The 15,995-nt window shown below is 44.0% G+C and overlaps 1 protein-coding gene across 2 annotated transcripts in view; it reads right to left on the minus strand.

Annotated features, from left to right (window-relative positions):
* SLC26A2 (solute carrier family 26 member 2) overlaps positions 1-15,995 on the minus strand; it is a 112,809-nt gene that overhangs the window by 47,737 nt on the left and 49,077 nt on the right. For both annotated transcript variants that reach the window (XM_073620558.1, XM_073620559.1), the window contains exon 2: positions 34-649. In XM_073620558.1, the coding sequence (XP_073476659.1) occupies positions 34-636 (603 nt within the window). In that variant the 5' untranslated portion in view covers positions 637-649. The remainder of the gene's footprint in view (positions 1-33; positions 650-15,995) is intronic.

Below are 15,995 nucleotides of genomic sequence, written 5' to 3' on the forward strand. Positions count from 1 at the left end.
GGGAAATAAAAGCATTTTCCTTCCAAGACTTACCTGATAAACTCCAGCCATAAATGTTACTGTAGCTCCTATTCTAATTGCATAACAGCTTTTATCACATGTCATAGTTGAAGTCTGATTGATATTCAGTGTCTCATTTCTTATTAATGCATCTAAGGAATCACCTTCCAGTTTGTTATACCCTGCGGCTTGCAGTTCCCGGTCCACAACTTCACCCACCATCAAACACAGTACTCCAAATATTCCAACGTGAATATGTTTAGAGGTTCCCATTAAGAAATAAATAATGCAGGCAAAGAATGAGGTGTAAAGGCCATAGACGGGCTCCTGACTAGCCAGAAGTGAATAAGCAATAGATTGCGGAACAAGCAGGATGCCCACTATTAGTCCAGACATGGCATCTCCCAGCAAGTATTCTTTTAGTCTGTATTTGGGCAGCCATTGCAGCACAGGCAGCAAACCGAAAAGAGTGTCTTTGGCTTTATCAGGTGAGCAGCTACATGTCTGCTTAATCTTTTTGGCTACATGTTTTTGTAGAGAAATTGTTTTCTTCTTCTTTTCTTCCAGCAGTATAGACCCTGGAGGATGTGGGCTCCTTTGAGTGGCTTGGATGTTGTCATTGACTTCACTATACATCTCAAAATATTTCCTGAAATTATAAAATAAACTGTAAATTACTATAAGTCCAGGAAACATATCCTGCAAATAGTCAGTAATACTCATATACACAGCATGCAGTATATACAGCTTATGATATGCTCTATATTATTACTTAATTAATGTTTCCTTACATGCTTTATTTTATTAATGCTTATTACAGTAATTACTGTCACACAGATTTAACTTTATTTAATCCGCTTCCTTCCTATCTCCAGCCAGCAGGAAATATCATGGATGAAGCCACAAACGGATCTTCTGTAGCCAAAGAAACGTCAATAAATACTCTGTCAAATGAGATCTATTCTGTGTATTTAGCAAGAGAAAATTAATCACCCAGCACATATTACCTATTCTCTGTGACAATTTTAAGGACATTCCCAGAAAGAGCAAATGTATCCAAAACACTTCTACACTACCACACATGAAGCGTGGGAAAACATCTTCATCTGTGATCATAATATTCACATTTACATTCACAATTTTACATTATCCTGCAGTAAGATACCTGTATTTAATGATTTCTGTTATTATACCAAATGGAAATAATGAAGTAGAGCTACCATGGACCATAGGTGGTAATCAAAGCACGGACCTGCACTGTGTAAATGAGAAGGTATTATGAAGACTTTTGGCATGGTCATGACATTCTTACATGCGAATCCACATGTGGTCCAATTTGTTTGAATTTTCTCATTTTTATTTAAAGGTTCAACATCACTAAGTCAGCATTGAGGTTTGCATATATAGGTCTCATCTGATAAAAGTGTTGCAACAATCTGTGTCAAATAATCTGTTTATATTTTGGCAAATTTCCCCTCACTTTAAGTGCATCTGATAGGACAGAAGAGCAAGTGTGGGGAAATGTCCCCACTTCCTGTCTTTTTGATAATAGGGTTGATTTACTAATGGAAAATAGCCTGTGCACTCTGCAAGTGCGTTTGCTCCAGGGCTCAGTAAATGAGCAGAAGCTCTTCTGACTTTCATCATCCAATCAGGTGCAAGCAAAAATTCTGTTTTTTTTCCCTGCATGTGATTGGGCATTCTTAGCAAAGTGAAGCTTTACCTGCAAAGTGCACAGGGGTTATTTACTAAAGCTGGAGAGTGCAAAATTAGGCTCACTTCTGCATAGAAACCAGGTTTTATTGCCAAAGCTTACATGAACAAGCTGAGGTTAGAAGCTGATTGGCTATTATGTACAGCTGCACCAGATTCGGAGTGCGCCAGTTTTTGTAAATCTACCCCACAGTCTATTTTCCTTTAGTAACTCAACCCCAATGTGTCAAAATCTCCCTGATTCCTCTTACTCTGACAATGTGTCACACATAACAGGAATTAAGAGTGAATCTTTCCACTTTCCATCTATATAGTTGCCAACATTGTCAAAAAATGTATAGGGACACTTTTTTGTCTGTAGGCGGAGTCTTATTATAATTAGGTGGCGGGGCATTCGTTTGCAGGCGTGACGTAGCAGGGGGAAGAAAAATGTGCCGCAGCGATTAAATGGGCGTGGTTTAAACAAAATATTGGGTGTGGCTTAAATGGGTGTAGTTTGAGTCTGAGATGAACGAGGAATGGAGGGAGAAAGAGAGAGGGAGAGAGAGAGAAAGAATGAAAGAAATAGGGTGGGAAGGAGAGAGAAGAAAGTAAAGAAAGAGGGATTGCGGGACAGCAGGCCCAGATCCCACACCACAATAGCAATATGTGTATTCAATAAAGTTTAACAATCAGCAGAGACAGATACTCCAAACACCTGGTGTTAGTGTTTCACTCATCACAGCACCATGGTTGGTGTGATGTCAGGATGATTGAAGCGCATTATTTCTATTATTACATTGTAATAGAAAATGAAATAGTTCAACCATAATGCAGAACCAGTGGAAGCCCTAAGCATGTCACTTGCCACGTCGCCTGCCACCAGATGCCATCAGGGCTCCCCAGCAGAGTCCCTCCTTACATTAAGTGTCCCCAGCAAAGTCCCTCCTTACATCAGGTGTCCCCAGCAGAGTCCCTCCTTACATCAGGTGTCCCCAGCAGAGTCCCTCCTTACATCAGGTGTCCCCAGCAGAGTCTTGACTTACATCAGGCATTCCTATCAGAGTCCCTCCTTACATCAAGTGTCCCCAGCAGAGTCCCTCCTTACATCAGGTGTCCCCAGCAGAGTCCCTCCTTACATCAGGTGTCCCCAGCAGAGTCTCTCCTTACATCAGGCATTCCCAGCCCTAAGCATGTCACTTGCCACGTCGCCTGCCACCAGATTTCCATCAGGCATTCCCAGCAGAGTCCCTCCTTACATCAGGTGTCCCCAAAAGAGTCCCTCTTTACATCAGGTGTCCCCAGCAGAGTCCCTCCTTACAGCAGGTGTCCCCAGCAGAGTCCCTCCTTTCATCAGGTGTCTCGAGCAAAGTCCTTTCTTACATCAGGTGTCCCCAGCAGAGTCCCTCCTTACATCAGGTGCTCCCAGTAGAGTCCCTCCTTACATCAGGTGCCCCCAGTAGAGTCTCTCCTTACATCAGGTGCCACCAGCAGAGTCTCTCCTTACATCAGGTGCCCCCAGCAGAGTTCCTCCTTACATCACAGGTGCCCCCAGTAGAGTCCTTCCTTACATTACAGGTGCCCCCAGTAGAGTTCCATTTTACATCACAGGTGCCCCCAGTAGAGTCCCTCCTTACATCACAGGTGCCCCCAGTAGAGTCCCTCCTGCATTATTTGATCTCCAACAACCACCGCCATTAAAGACCAGCTCTCCATCATGGAGGCCAAACTTGCCAGGTCTCTTTCCCCATGTGTTCAGTGGAGAGGGGCCTTGAATCCTTGCAGCTAATCGGCTTCAGTGTACAAGCGAATTGTCTACTTGTACACTGAATGGAAAAGCCAATTAGCTGCATGGATCGGAGGTCCCTCCCCTCTCCACTGAACACACGGGGAAAAAGACCTGCTAGCTGGTAGGAGAGCTCGCGGCCATGTTTTCATAGCCAGAGGCTGCAGTGTCCAAAAAAAGTCCAGATTTTCGGGACAAAAGCAAAAAATCGGGATTATGATCGGGACGCGCTCAGATCGGGACAAGGGTCCAATTTTCAGGATTGTCCAGGGAAAATCAGGACTGCTGGCAAGTATGCATATACAGTGAGGGAAAAAAGTATTTGATCCCCTACTGATTTTGTACGTTTGCCCACTGACAAAGAAATGATCAGTCTATATTGTAAATGGTAGGTTTATTTTAACAGTGAGAAACAGAATAACAACAAAAATATCCAGAAAAACGCATTTCAAAAAGTTATAAATTGATTTGCATTTTAATGAGTGAAATAAGTATTTGACCCCTTCGCAAAACATGACAGTACTTGGTGGCAAAACCCTTGTTGGCAATCACAGAGGTCAGACGTTTCTTGTAGTTGGCCACCAGGTTTGCACACATCTCAGGATTTTGTCCCACTCTACTCCTTTGCAGATCCTCTCCAAGTCATTAAGGTTTTGAGGCTGACATTTGGTATCTCGAACCTTCAGCTCCCTCCACATATTTTCTATGGAATTAAGGTCTGGAGACTCGCTAGGCCATTCCAGGACCTTAATGTGCTTCTTCTTGAGCAACTCCTTTGTTGCCTTGGCAGTGTGTTTTGGCTTAATGTCATGCTGGAATACCCATCCACGACCCATTTTCAATGCCCTGGCTGAGTGAAGGAGGTTCTCACCCAAGATTTGAAGGTACATTGCCCCGTCCATCATCCCTTTGATGCGGTAAGGCTATCCCCTTAGCAGAAAAACACTCCCAAAGAATAATGTTTCAACCTCCATATTTGATGGTGGGCATCGTGTTCTTGGGGTCATAGGCAGCATTCTTATGATCATGAAACTCCACGAGGTGAGATCTTCCATGGAGCCCCAGACCAAGGGAGATTGACAGTTATTTTGTGTTTCTTCCATTTGCGAATAATCGCTCCAACTGTGTCAACCTCTCACCAAGCTGCTTGGTGATAGTCTTGTGGCCCATTCCAGCCTTGTGTAGGTCTACAATCTTGTCCATGACATCCTTGGACAGCTCTTTGGTCTTGGCCATGGTGGAGATATTGGAATCGGATTCTAAGAGAGTGCTCCTAATCTAAACTCGTTACCTGTATAGAAGACACCTGGGAGCCACAAATCTTGCTGATTGATAGGGGATGAAATACTTATTCCACTCATTAACCCCTTCACGCTGACTATGCGCAAATATGCGGCCTTCAGCTTGAAGGGGTTGTACCAGGGTGATGCATGCAGCTGCATGCATCACCCCGGTACCGTTTTTTAGAGCCGGCGGTTGGCTTTTTTTGGGATAACAACCGATGTGGCTAAAAGCCACGACCCCCCCCCCCCCCTCCTCCTGACACCTTCTGTGGCTCTCCTGGGCTTTCCTGAGCAACCAGCCAACTGGTCAGCTGGCTGCCTGAAGACCTGAATGAAGCTAGAATCGGCTTTGATCGAGTCTCAGCTCTAGTAACCCGGAAGTGATGTCATGACATCACTTCCGAATTACTGGAGCTTTAAAGATGCCACAATTTTAAAAAATTACAGCATTCAAAACAGCCAAACTTGGCAATTTGAATGCTTTTAAGTGCAAAGGAGGGATCTGGGGTCCCTCCATAAAGCGTACCTGTCACTGCTTATTACTGTCACAAGGGATGTTTTCATTCCTTGTGACAGCAATAAAAATGATCAGAATTTTTTTTTTTTTTTAAACTGTGTAAAAAAAAAAATTAAAAAAATAAATAAATCAGAAAGTATTTTTTTTAAAGCACCCCGTCCCTCCGTGCTCACGCACAGAAGCGACGTATTCGTAAGTCGGCAACGCAAATATAAACGGTGTTAAAACCACACATGTGAGGTATTGCCATGATTGTTAGAGTGAGAGCAATAATTCTAGCAAAAGACTTCCTCTGTAACTCTAAACTGATAACCTGTAAAAAATTTTAACCTATGGAGATTTTTAAAGCGGGATTCCGGCCAGCTAAAAAAATTTTTTAAAGTCAGCAGCTACAAACACTGTAGCTGCTGACTTTAAATAAGTAGACTTACCTGTCCTGGGTGCCCGCGAGGTCTACCACTGGAGGCCGACCCGTCCCTCGGCTCTCGAGTCCCGGCACCGCCATCCTAGGTAAGGGAAACAGGCAGTGGAGCCTTGTGGCTTCACTGGCAGTTTCCTACTGCGCACGTGTGAGTGGCGCGGCGATCTGTGAATGGCCCCGTGGTTTTCTGGGATCACACACAGTTCCCAGAAGGTAACGGGGCCGCTCAGCTAGGAGCAGAACACCCCGCGGAATAGGAACAGGCAGATTAGGAAACATGACATAAAGCGTGACATAAAATATTGCAGAGCTCGCCATTTTATTCTCTACGGATATATATATATTACTTAGGGGTTCTAAGTCATTTTCTAGCAAAAAATACAGATTTTAACTTATAAGCAGCAAATGTCAGAAAAAGGCTTAGGCATGAAAGGGTTAAAATGCAGATCAATTTATAACTTTATTGAAATGCATTTTTCTGGATTTTTTGCTGTTGTTGTTGTTGTTATTCTGTCTCTCACTGTTAAAATAAACCTACCATTAAAATTATAGACTGATCATTTCTTTGTCAGTGGGCAAACATACAAAATCAGCAGGGGATCAAATACTTTTTCCTTCACTGTATTTGACAGGTGCAGGAAGTAGGGAAAAGTCTTCCTACTTTCTGTCTATTTAACATGTCAGACAGAAAAGAAAAAACCTGGGGAAATCTCTCTCAAAAAGGACAAAGACAGCAATAATAACACATTTCCAGAATAGGGAGATGTTAGATCACCTGTTTGCGTTTTATTGTTGTTCCCCGCCATGAGGGAAATTTCTCCCCAGTTCTTGTTCCTCAGAACAGGAAGAGAAATCATTTATATTGGTAAAAAGAGCATTTTAATGCTAACAATCGTTCTAACCCTCATCCACTGTATTTAAGACTAAAAAAAGGAAACATTTGGAGTGGAATTGTGTTTTAATGCTGGAGAGGAATCTTCCTATTCCTTAATTCTTTTACTAAAGACTTTTTTATTCATGTATAGTCAGTGTTTACTGCATAGAATTCTTTGTTACCGTTGACAAGTAGCAAGGGCAAATTATCATTTTATCAAGAGAAATGTCTTATGCAGGATGCAAGAGATTAGATTGTGGTGTTACACTCTGCAGAGCTAAAACAATGAATTGGAAAAGTCTTTGTAAAAGCTCTTTGGTTTGTCACACATTGATGTACTTTTTGTTTTTAGGCTCCCAAACAATGTATTCATTTTCAACTTTTGCAACATGGCTTTTGAACATTGAATGTTTAAAGAATTGAAGAGTGTTTCCAGCTTTAAAGCTCAATGCCAACTTAGCATTAGCAATATGCATTCATTACTCTTGATTAACCACTTCAGCCCCAGAAGGATTTACCCCCTTCCTGACCAGGGCATTTTTTCCATACCGCACTACGCCGCTTTAACTGACAATTACGCGGCTGTGCGACGCTGTACCCAAACAAAATTGATGTCCCTTTTTCCCACAAATAGAGCTTTCTTTTGGTGGTATTTGATCACCTCGGCGGTTTTTATTTTTTGCGCTATAAACAAAAAAAGAGCGACAGTTTTGAAAAAAATATATATATATTTTACTTTTTGCTACAAAACATTTCCAAAAAAAAAGTGCAAAAAAACAAATGTATTCATTAGTTTAGGCCGATATGTATTCTGCTACATATTTTTGATAAAAAAAATCACAATAAGTGTATATTGGTTGGTTTGTGCAAAAGTTAATGCGCCTACAAAATAGGGAATAGATTTATGGCATTTTTAGTATTTTTATTTTTTTTTTACTAGTAATGGCGGCAATCAGGGACTGCGACGGACAGATTGGACACCTAACTGACATTTTTAACACTCTTTTGGGAATCAGTGACATTATTACAGTAATCAGTGCTAAAAATATGCACTGTTATTGTACTAATGACACTGGCAGGGAAGGGGTTAACATCAGGGGCGATCAAGGGGTTAAATGTGTTCCCTGTTTGTGTTCTCTGACTGTATGGGGGACTGTGTGACTGGGGAAAAACACAGATCCATCTTCCTGCTTAGCATCTCCCCTGTCAGAACAGAGATCTGCCTTGTTTACACAGGCAGATCCCCGTTCTGTCACTGCGAGGAACGATTGCTGGCCAATGGAAGGGCGCTCGCGCGCACGCCCACAAAGGTAAGTTCCTGCGCCGACATACAGCTACGGCAATTTGGGGGAACTAGCCACCTTGCCGCAGTATAATGACATTGGCTAGTCGGGAAGCGGTTAATGTGCCCTTACTACTTATTTGCAATGAAGCTTGCAGAGCATTGCATGCGGGATCAGTGTTTCACGGGCACTGGTAATGTATTTCCCCAGCTTCAGGTCCGTACGGAGGTATGAACCTGGCTGGAGGAAGGGCTGCTATACTACAGAGCAGAGAGAAGGAGGAGGAATCCTTATAGCTCTCTACATAGTCCCTCTGTCACGGTATCAGATAGGACTTGTAGTAAAGTCCATGTATCATTCCCAGGCCTTGATGACATGGCTGTGCTGAGCTACACACATTCATACTCTGCAATTAGGAATTAGGGATTAGGGAGGAGTGATGTGGGTTGTGGGGATGGGGTATGCAATCATGTTTATGGTACGGTATATGAATGTAACATGAAGCATGGTCCAAAAGGTGAACTGAGCCTTTAAAATTTAATTCACTCAAAATTGATAGACATCGGTGTTCCAAATTATCTTCTGACATCTTATACACCATTTTAACATTTTAAACCTCTTCACTGTGGATGCCAGGTCTACTCCCTGCAAAAGTCTTTATAAGGGACTGACATACTTCTCTTTCCCTTATACTACTTTTTTCACTATTTATTGAATTCACATTGAAAAACACTTTTTAGGTGCTAAGTGCTGTGGCAATACCCTGTGCAGACAGCATGCACAAGAATCAGACTGCTTTTACCAGACATAAGGCAGTGGGCCACGTCTCTGGCATGACCCCCCCGCATACTATCAACTGCTGGAGAGCAGAGCAAATTTTTTTAAAAAGCTGTATATTTATTCCTCTATATGCTGCCCGACTGCTTTACAGTAAAAAAACAAAAAACAAAAAAAAAAACAAGGTGCTTAATGCCGCATACACACGGTTGGAATTTCCGACAACAAATGTTCGATGTGAGCTTGTTGTTGGAAATTCCGACCATGTAATTTGGGAGCTGGATCTCGAATTTTCCGACAACAAAATCCGTTGTCGTAAATTCCGATCGTGTGTACACAATTCCGACGCACAAAGTTCCACGCATGCTCGGAATCAAGCAGAAGAGCCGCACTGGCTAATGAACTTAATTTTTCTCGGCTCGTCGTACGCGTTGTACGTCACCGCATTGTTGGTGATTGGAATTTCTGACAACATTTGTGCGACCGTGTGTATGCAAGACAAGTTTGAGCCAACATCTGTCGGAAATAAATCCAGGATTTTGTTGTCGGAATGTCCGATCGTGTGTACGCGGCATAAGACTAAATTTAAAGCAACCCAGTAACTAGTATACAAATTGAAATGGTGACACCCTGTAAAAGGAGTAGCCATCTACCAGTTTTTATGTACTATTTTATTGTGGTTCAGTGTGGTTTAATGCTGGGTGGGAGGAATCACAGTATTCAGCAAGGGACACACTATTCAACACACACTGCAGGAGAGCGGCAGCAACCATAGTTCTTGTAAAGCTGGCCATACACAATACAATTTGCTTGTACAACGTTCTTTAGATTTACCAAAACCATATAATCTGAGGTCAAACCTAAACACTTTCAATTTGTATGCAATCAGGCAGGCCCTTGCACTACATATTTGAAGGTAAATCTAAAGGAAATTGAACAAGAAAATTGTATAATGTATGGCCAGTTTAAGTGTAAAGTGAGGAGGAGAAATGGATATGTATGAATTTCAAACATCAAATCATGTATAGTGGTATTTAAAAAAAAAGTCTTCATAATCTGGATGTTTAAAAGAGAAGTTCAGCTTTTTTTTTTCAAAAATCATACTTACCTAGGTGGATACAGATCGGTCCGATGCTGCATCTGCCCCCACTGGCTCTAAGACTGACAACCGCGCGATCAAACTCTGTGAGCAGAGAGCTGGTGACTGTCTCTGCTCTACCCCCCCTGCACTCACTGGAGCCCTGGGCTGTGGAGGAGCTGGGAATGGCTGGCTCAGGCTCTCAGCGGCTCACCAGGTGCTGGTCCAGGGTTGTGGGTGGATCCCCACTTTATTGTCACGATCTTGCCCCAGCCTAGACCGACTCTGTGATGCCAGCTGACAGCGGGCTTCAGCCCGCTGTCTGCTGAAAACGGGTCACAGGAGTACAGAATAAAATTCACGAGAAGTACAGCGAAATGAGCTTTGATCTCGTGGTTCTCTTGACCCCCGCTTGAGCAAAAGTTCCCTTGACCCCCATTTTACACGTTAGTAAATGAGGCCCCAGGAGTTATAATGAGAAGGTGAATGAAAACTCCAGTGTACAGTATAGGGCACTCTTGTGACCCCTTTCACACTGGGGTGCTTTTCAGGTGTTTTAACGCTAAAAATAGCACCTGTAAAGGGCCTCTCAAGCCACCCCAGTGTGAAAGCCAGAGTGCTTTTACACTGGGGCGGTGCGCTGACAGGACAGGAAAAAAGTCCTGCAAACAGCATCTTTGGGGCGGTGCAGGAGTGCTGTATACACTGCCCCTGCCCATTGAAATGAATGGGCAACGCTGCTGAAGCGCCTGCAAACCGCAACACGGGCGCTATTAACCCTTACTTCAGCCGCTGGCAGGGGTTAAAAGCGTCCTGCTAGTGGCCAAAAATCGCTGCTATAACACCGGTAAAGTGCCGATAGAACTAACGGCGATTTACCGCTAACGTCCGCACCGCCCCAGTGTGAAAGGGCTCTTTATCCAACCGTTGTGTATTTTGCTTAAACATAACATTTACATTTACAGCTGCTGAGAATACCAATACATTAAATCTAGGAAGTCAGCAACAATAAAATAATAGCTAGGAAATAATCCGTCATAAGCAGAACACTGGGGCACAGCTCTAACTATAACACAATTCTAATTGGCAGTAAAGCACTTAATCCTATGAATCACTTGAATTATCATTATAAATTGTTAAATACAATACAAATATCCATTTTGGGTGGGTGTGTGTCACTCAAATCATCCACCAGAAGCTTATTATGAAGAATTATTGGAAGTATTATGTATAACCAGGGCTTTTTCTTTTTTTTTTTTCTGGTGTTCATTCTAAAAAGGTATAATGTTTGGATAAATAATGCCGCCACATTTTTAATATGTCAGTCACAGTGGACCATTCATTACGGTGAATTTATGAAATCCACATTAAAACACAGTTTCCTTGTTTTTCCCCTTACACACAGCACAAGTGAACTCTCACCACTTGCCAAGTTCTGAAAAGGGAAAAATCGACCAGTATCCCTATTAGCATGTGTTAGTAAAGGGAGGGAAACCATCTGTAAATATTTGCTAATATCAATAACCACTGTTCAAGGCTACACACACACACAAAGCATACAGAGGAATACTTTAAAGTAGAACGTTATTCATTTTTTTTGTTAGGTAGTGTGGGAGGGCCCTTTTACACTGAGGAGTTTTTCAAGCGCTTTTGCATTACAGCTCAAGAAAAATGTGTTCACGCTGGGGCGGTGCGCTTCCATTGCGGTGAAAAAAATCCTGCTTGCAGCATCTTTAAAGCATGTTTGGGGAGCTAAAAAAAAAAACACACCAAAAACGCGTCTTCCCATTGAAAGCAATGGATAACGCAGCAAAACCATGGCAAATACGCATCTACGATGCATTTTTGGTGCCGTTTTTGAGTCACATGTCCTTTAAGAAGCACACTGCAAATGCAGTAAAATCGCTGCAAAAACACTTACGCAATGTATGTTTTGTGCGCTTTTGGAGTTACGTGTCCTTTAAAAATCACGCCGCAAACGTGATATGTGTTTTTGCAGCCGATCAGTGTGAAAATGTCCTAATAGGAGAAGGCTAGACATAATTGAAATACTATGTGGAAATTACTAAGATTTTACATGTTGATCATAGATATGCTTTCATTTGCTTTAAAAATATATGTGTGGCAGAATATGAATATGAGCTTCTTTTGGGAAACAGGGACTGTTCTCTGTAAATTTTGCAATACATAAATACAGGAAATGGCATACATTTCAATGATAATTACAACCTGCTCATTACCTCTGAATGGCAAATGTAGAAGATTAGTTCAAAGAAGACCTTGACTATTCCAGGGGTCTCCAAACTTTATAAACAAAGGGCCAGATTACTGTCCCTCAGCCTTTAGGAGGCCCGGGCTGTAGCCATTGTTGGTATTTGTGACAGACCTAGCCGGGAGAGAGACTTTTGGAGGGGACTGTATGCTAGCCTCTTGCCGATCGATCGGGGGCCCTTGCATTTGGGGGAACGGTGCTCTTTGTGAGCTGTATGCCTGGGGACTCTTGAGGTGGTATTACTGTGGATTCGGGTCCTGGTCCCCCAGGACACACAGACTCTGGGGACCCTGGATTTGCCATATTGGAATAGTGGCCGATTCATAATGCTGGGACAGATACTGTTAGGAGATGCTGATGTAAATTCCAACACCTGTCTGTCTATTGTCTGCTAAAATGTGTATTGTAAATAAGTCTACTATGGGATCTAAGAGTCATTAGCTCCCCATTGTTATTTGTGTTAATTAACTCTGCTATTGTGTGAAGAAGAGTCTATGTTGATTGTGATAATGTTGATTGAATTTTCTGAACTACAAGACTGTAACGGTCATGTCTGAGTCATCTAGGCTGTCTAAAGGGATTAGTTAATTAGCTCATGTTAATTAGGTTACAGCTGTATTGTTAGAGTAATATGAGCAAGAGGTCTGCACCTCCACTTTGAGTGTATAAAAGCCTGTATTTTGTCAATAAAGATAGATTCCTGTTTGAACTTACATACAGCCTGCCTGGTGTTTGTTCTGAGCTATCACAACTGGGTTAGAACGGCACATAGCTGAAGTTCTAATCCCGAAGCATTGGATGACCGAACCATCAGGCGTTGCAATCTGATTCTATAGCTGCAGAGGAGTGTCGGGAGAGTGGAACCGAGCGAGTAAGGGGCTCGTTACATTGGTTGGCAGCCGTGGGATTTGCTCTCCAGTTACTGGGACACTCCAAACCAGCCTGCAGGAGAGCCACGCTGAAAGACTTACTTGAGAGCCGTGGAGGGAATGGTGAGATCGTGCTTCCTTGCTGTGAACACATCCAAACCATCACCTGGATCCAAGGTAGCAGGATAGCAGGAGAGGAGAAATACCAGCCACCATGGATGAGGAATTCAGAAGGAGGTTGCAAGAGGAGATACAGCACAGAGGACCAGTATCAGAGCAGGTCCTGCTAGGATGGTTTGATTCTATCCGCTGTGAACTCTGGAAGGAAGCACTAGCCCGTGAGCAGCGACACCAGGAAAAAGTTCTCCCCTCCGTCCATGTGAGGTACTGGTCGCAGTATGAAGTGCGAATGCTGTTTTTGGGGGAACAGCCGAACCAGGAGTGCACAGCCGAGTTAAGCAGGCTGATCCGGGCAGAAATGCGGTTGGACGAGAGCTACAGAGCCCTCCAGTGGTATGTAGCCCAAGTGTGCCCATGGACAGCGGATGACAGCCCCACGGAAGGCTTTGACTATGATGGCCTGGGATTGTTATACTGGAGGCTGTCCAGGGACCCTGACTTTGGAAGTGATCGGGAGTGGCGTTTGGAAGAAATAATGGAGCACAGAGAGCGGAGACTGAATGTCTCAGAAGTGCACTGGGCACTGGAAGATTTGGAGTTTCTGGCCGTTCAGGAATGGGAGTTGGAGATCGCCTACAAACAGCTGTTAGACTCTGCTCAGCAGCAGGGTGGTGGTCCCTTTGCCTGGGACTATCATGAAATACCAGTTGACAACTCTGAAATCCTGGCTGAAGAGTTGACAATGTGGCAGAGTAATGGTGTACTTTGCCAACCTGCCCCCGCAGCTATGGAGGCGGAGGTCTTATGGCGGATGCAGCAAGTGCTGACTGACCTTGATGAACCTGTTTCTGCATTGGATGATCTTGGATGGAGGAATGTGCCTGTCCAGCAGAAGGCCAGAGAATCGGCAGTGGAAAATCTGAAGATTGCTGTCCCCAAACCTGAAGTGCTGACAACAGGGCAGAGCTCTGCTAACCTCTGCCCAGCACTGATAGCATCTTCTGGGTTCCACTGAGAGGAGATGGTGAACCTTTATCCCCAGACACCAGTTGCAGAGACAGGGGATTTGATAGACTTTTCTGCTGAGGAAGAACAACCTGGTGAGCCTCCATTAGAAGAAGAGCTGTTATTAGGGCCAAACTTCACTGTGCTGTGCCCAGCACTGATAGCATCTTCTGGGTTGCAGGGACAGGAGATGGTGAACCTTTATCCCCAGACACCAGTTGCAGAGACAGGGGATTTGATAGACTTTTCTGCTGAGGAAGAACAACCTGGTGAGCCTCCAGCAGAAGAGGAGCTGTTATTAGGTCCAAACTTCACTATGCTCTGCCCAGCACCAACAGAAGTATCTGTGAAGTTACAAGGAACTTCCCCAGCTGAAGTGCTGGCAACCGGACAGAGGGTCCAAGATCTCTGCCCTACACCTGCGGCGGTTCCGGAGGCTCAGGGTGAGAAGGAGGTGGTCACTTCCCAGCAGCAGATCAGGATACAGGGGGAGAAGGGAGAGGAGGTGTTCGTTGTCCCTCCCCAACAGTTAGCCGGAGCAGATGGTGTGGGGTTTCCAGCAGAAGGGCTGGCAACAGGGCCGAGTACTGCTGGACTTTGCCCTCAACTAACAGAGCATGGATGTCCTGTGAAGGTGGATGGGACTTTAGTCTCCACCTGTATACCCCAGGGATGCTGGGCAGTCGGCCCAGATCCCCAACAGCATGACGGAGTGAGCCCAGACACCCTGTCTTCTCTCCAGCGGCAGAAAGGACTCCAGGGAGAAGGGCCAGTCCAGGCCTCTCCCCAGCGGCAGATATGTTCTCTGAGAGAGGCAGAGGTTGGCTGGGTGAGTAATGCTTTTTTTGGAACAATTTGTTTGGGGTACTGTGTGGGTACAGGCATTAGAGGACTGGAACTACTGACTAACTTCAGAATCAACCCGTCTGGGGTCTCCTCCTGTGTTAGTCTCCTGCCAAAAGGGGAGAAATGTGACAGACCTAGCCGGGAGAGAGACTTTTGGAGGGGACTGTATGCTAGCCTCTTGCCGATCGATCGGGGGCCCTTGCATTTGGGGGAACAGTGCTCTTTGTGAGCTGTATGCCTGGGGACTCTTGAGGTGGTATTACTGTGGATTCGGGTCCTGGTCCCCCAGGACACACAGACTCTGGGGACCCTGGATTTGCCATATTGGAATAGTGGCCGATTCATAATGCTGGGACAGATACTGTTAGGAGATGCTGATGTAAATTCCAACACCTGTCTGCCTATTGTCTGCTAAAATGTGTATTGTAAAAAAGTCTACTATGGGATCTAAGAGTCATTAGATCCCCATTGTTATTTGTGTTAATTAACTCTGCTATTGTGTGAAGAAGAGTCTATGTTGATTGTGATAATTTTGATTGGATTTTCTGAACTACAAGACTGCCAGTCTGACCTAACAGTCATGTCTGAGTCATCTAGGCTGTCTAAAGGGATTAGTTAATTAGCTCATGTTAATTAGGTTAATTAGGTTACAGCTGTATTGTTAGAGTAATATGAGCAGGAGGTCTGCACCTCCACTTTGAGTGTATAAAAGCCTGTATTTTGTCAATAAAGATAGATTCCTGTTTGAACTTACATACATCCTGCCTGGTGTTTGTTCTGAGCTATCACAACTGGGTTAGAACGGCACATAGCTGAAGTTCTAATCCCGGAGCATTGGATGACCGAACCATCAGGCGTTGCAATCTGATTCAATAGCTGCAGAGGAGTGTCGGGAGAGTGGAACCGAGCGGGTAAGGGGCTCATTACAGTATTAGTGGGAGGAATAGTTCCTCTATTGTTGGTGTCAGTGGGAGGAATAGTGCCCCATTGTTGGTGTCAGTGGGAAGAATAGTGTCCCATTGTTGGTATTAGTAGGAGGAAAAGTTCCTCTATTGTTGGTGTCAGTGGGAGGAATAGTGCCCCATTGTTGGTGTCAGTGGGAAGAATAGTGCCCCATTGTTGGTATCAGTGGGAGGAATAGTGCCTCATTGTTGATATCAGTGGGAGGAATA

This window comes from Aquarana catesbeiana, linkage group LG03, assembly GCF_042186555.1.
Source record: "Aquarana catesbeiana isolate 2022-GZ linkage group LG03, ASM4218655v1, whole genome shotgun sequence".
Classification (NCBI taxonomy): Eukaryota; Metazoa; Chordata; class Amphibia; order Anura; family Ranidae; genus Aquarana; species Aquarana catesbeiana.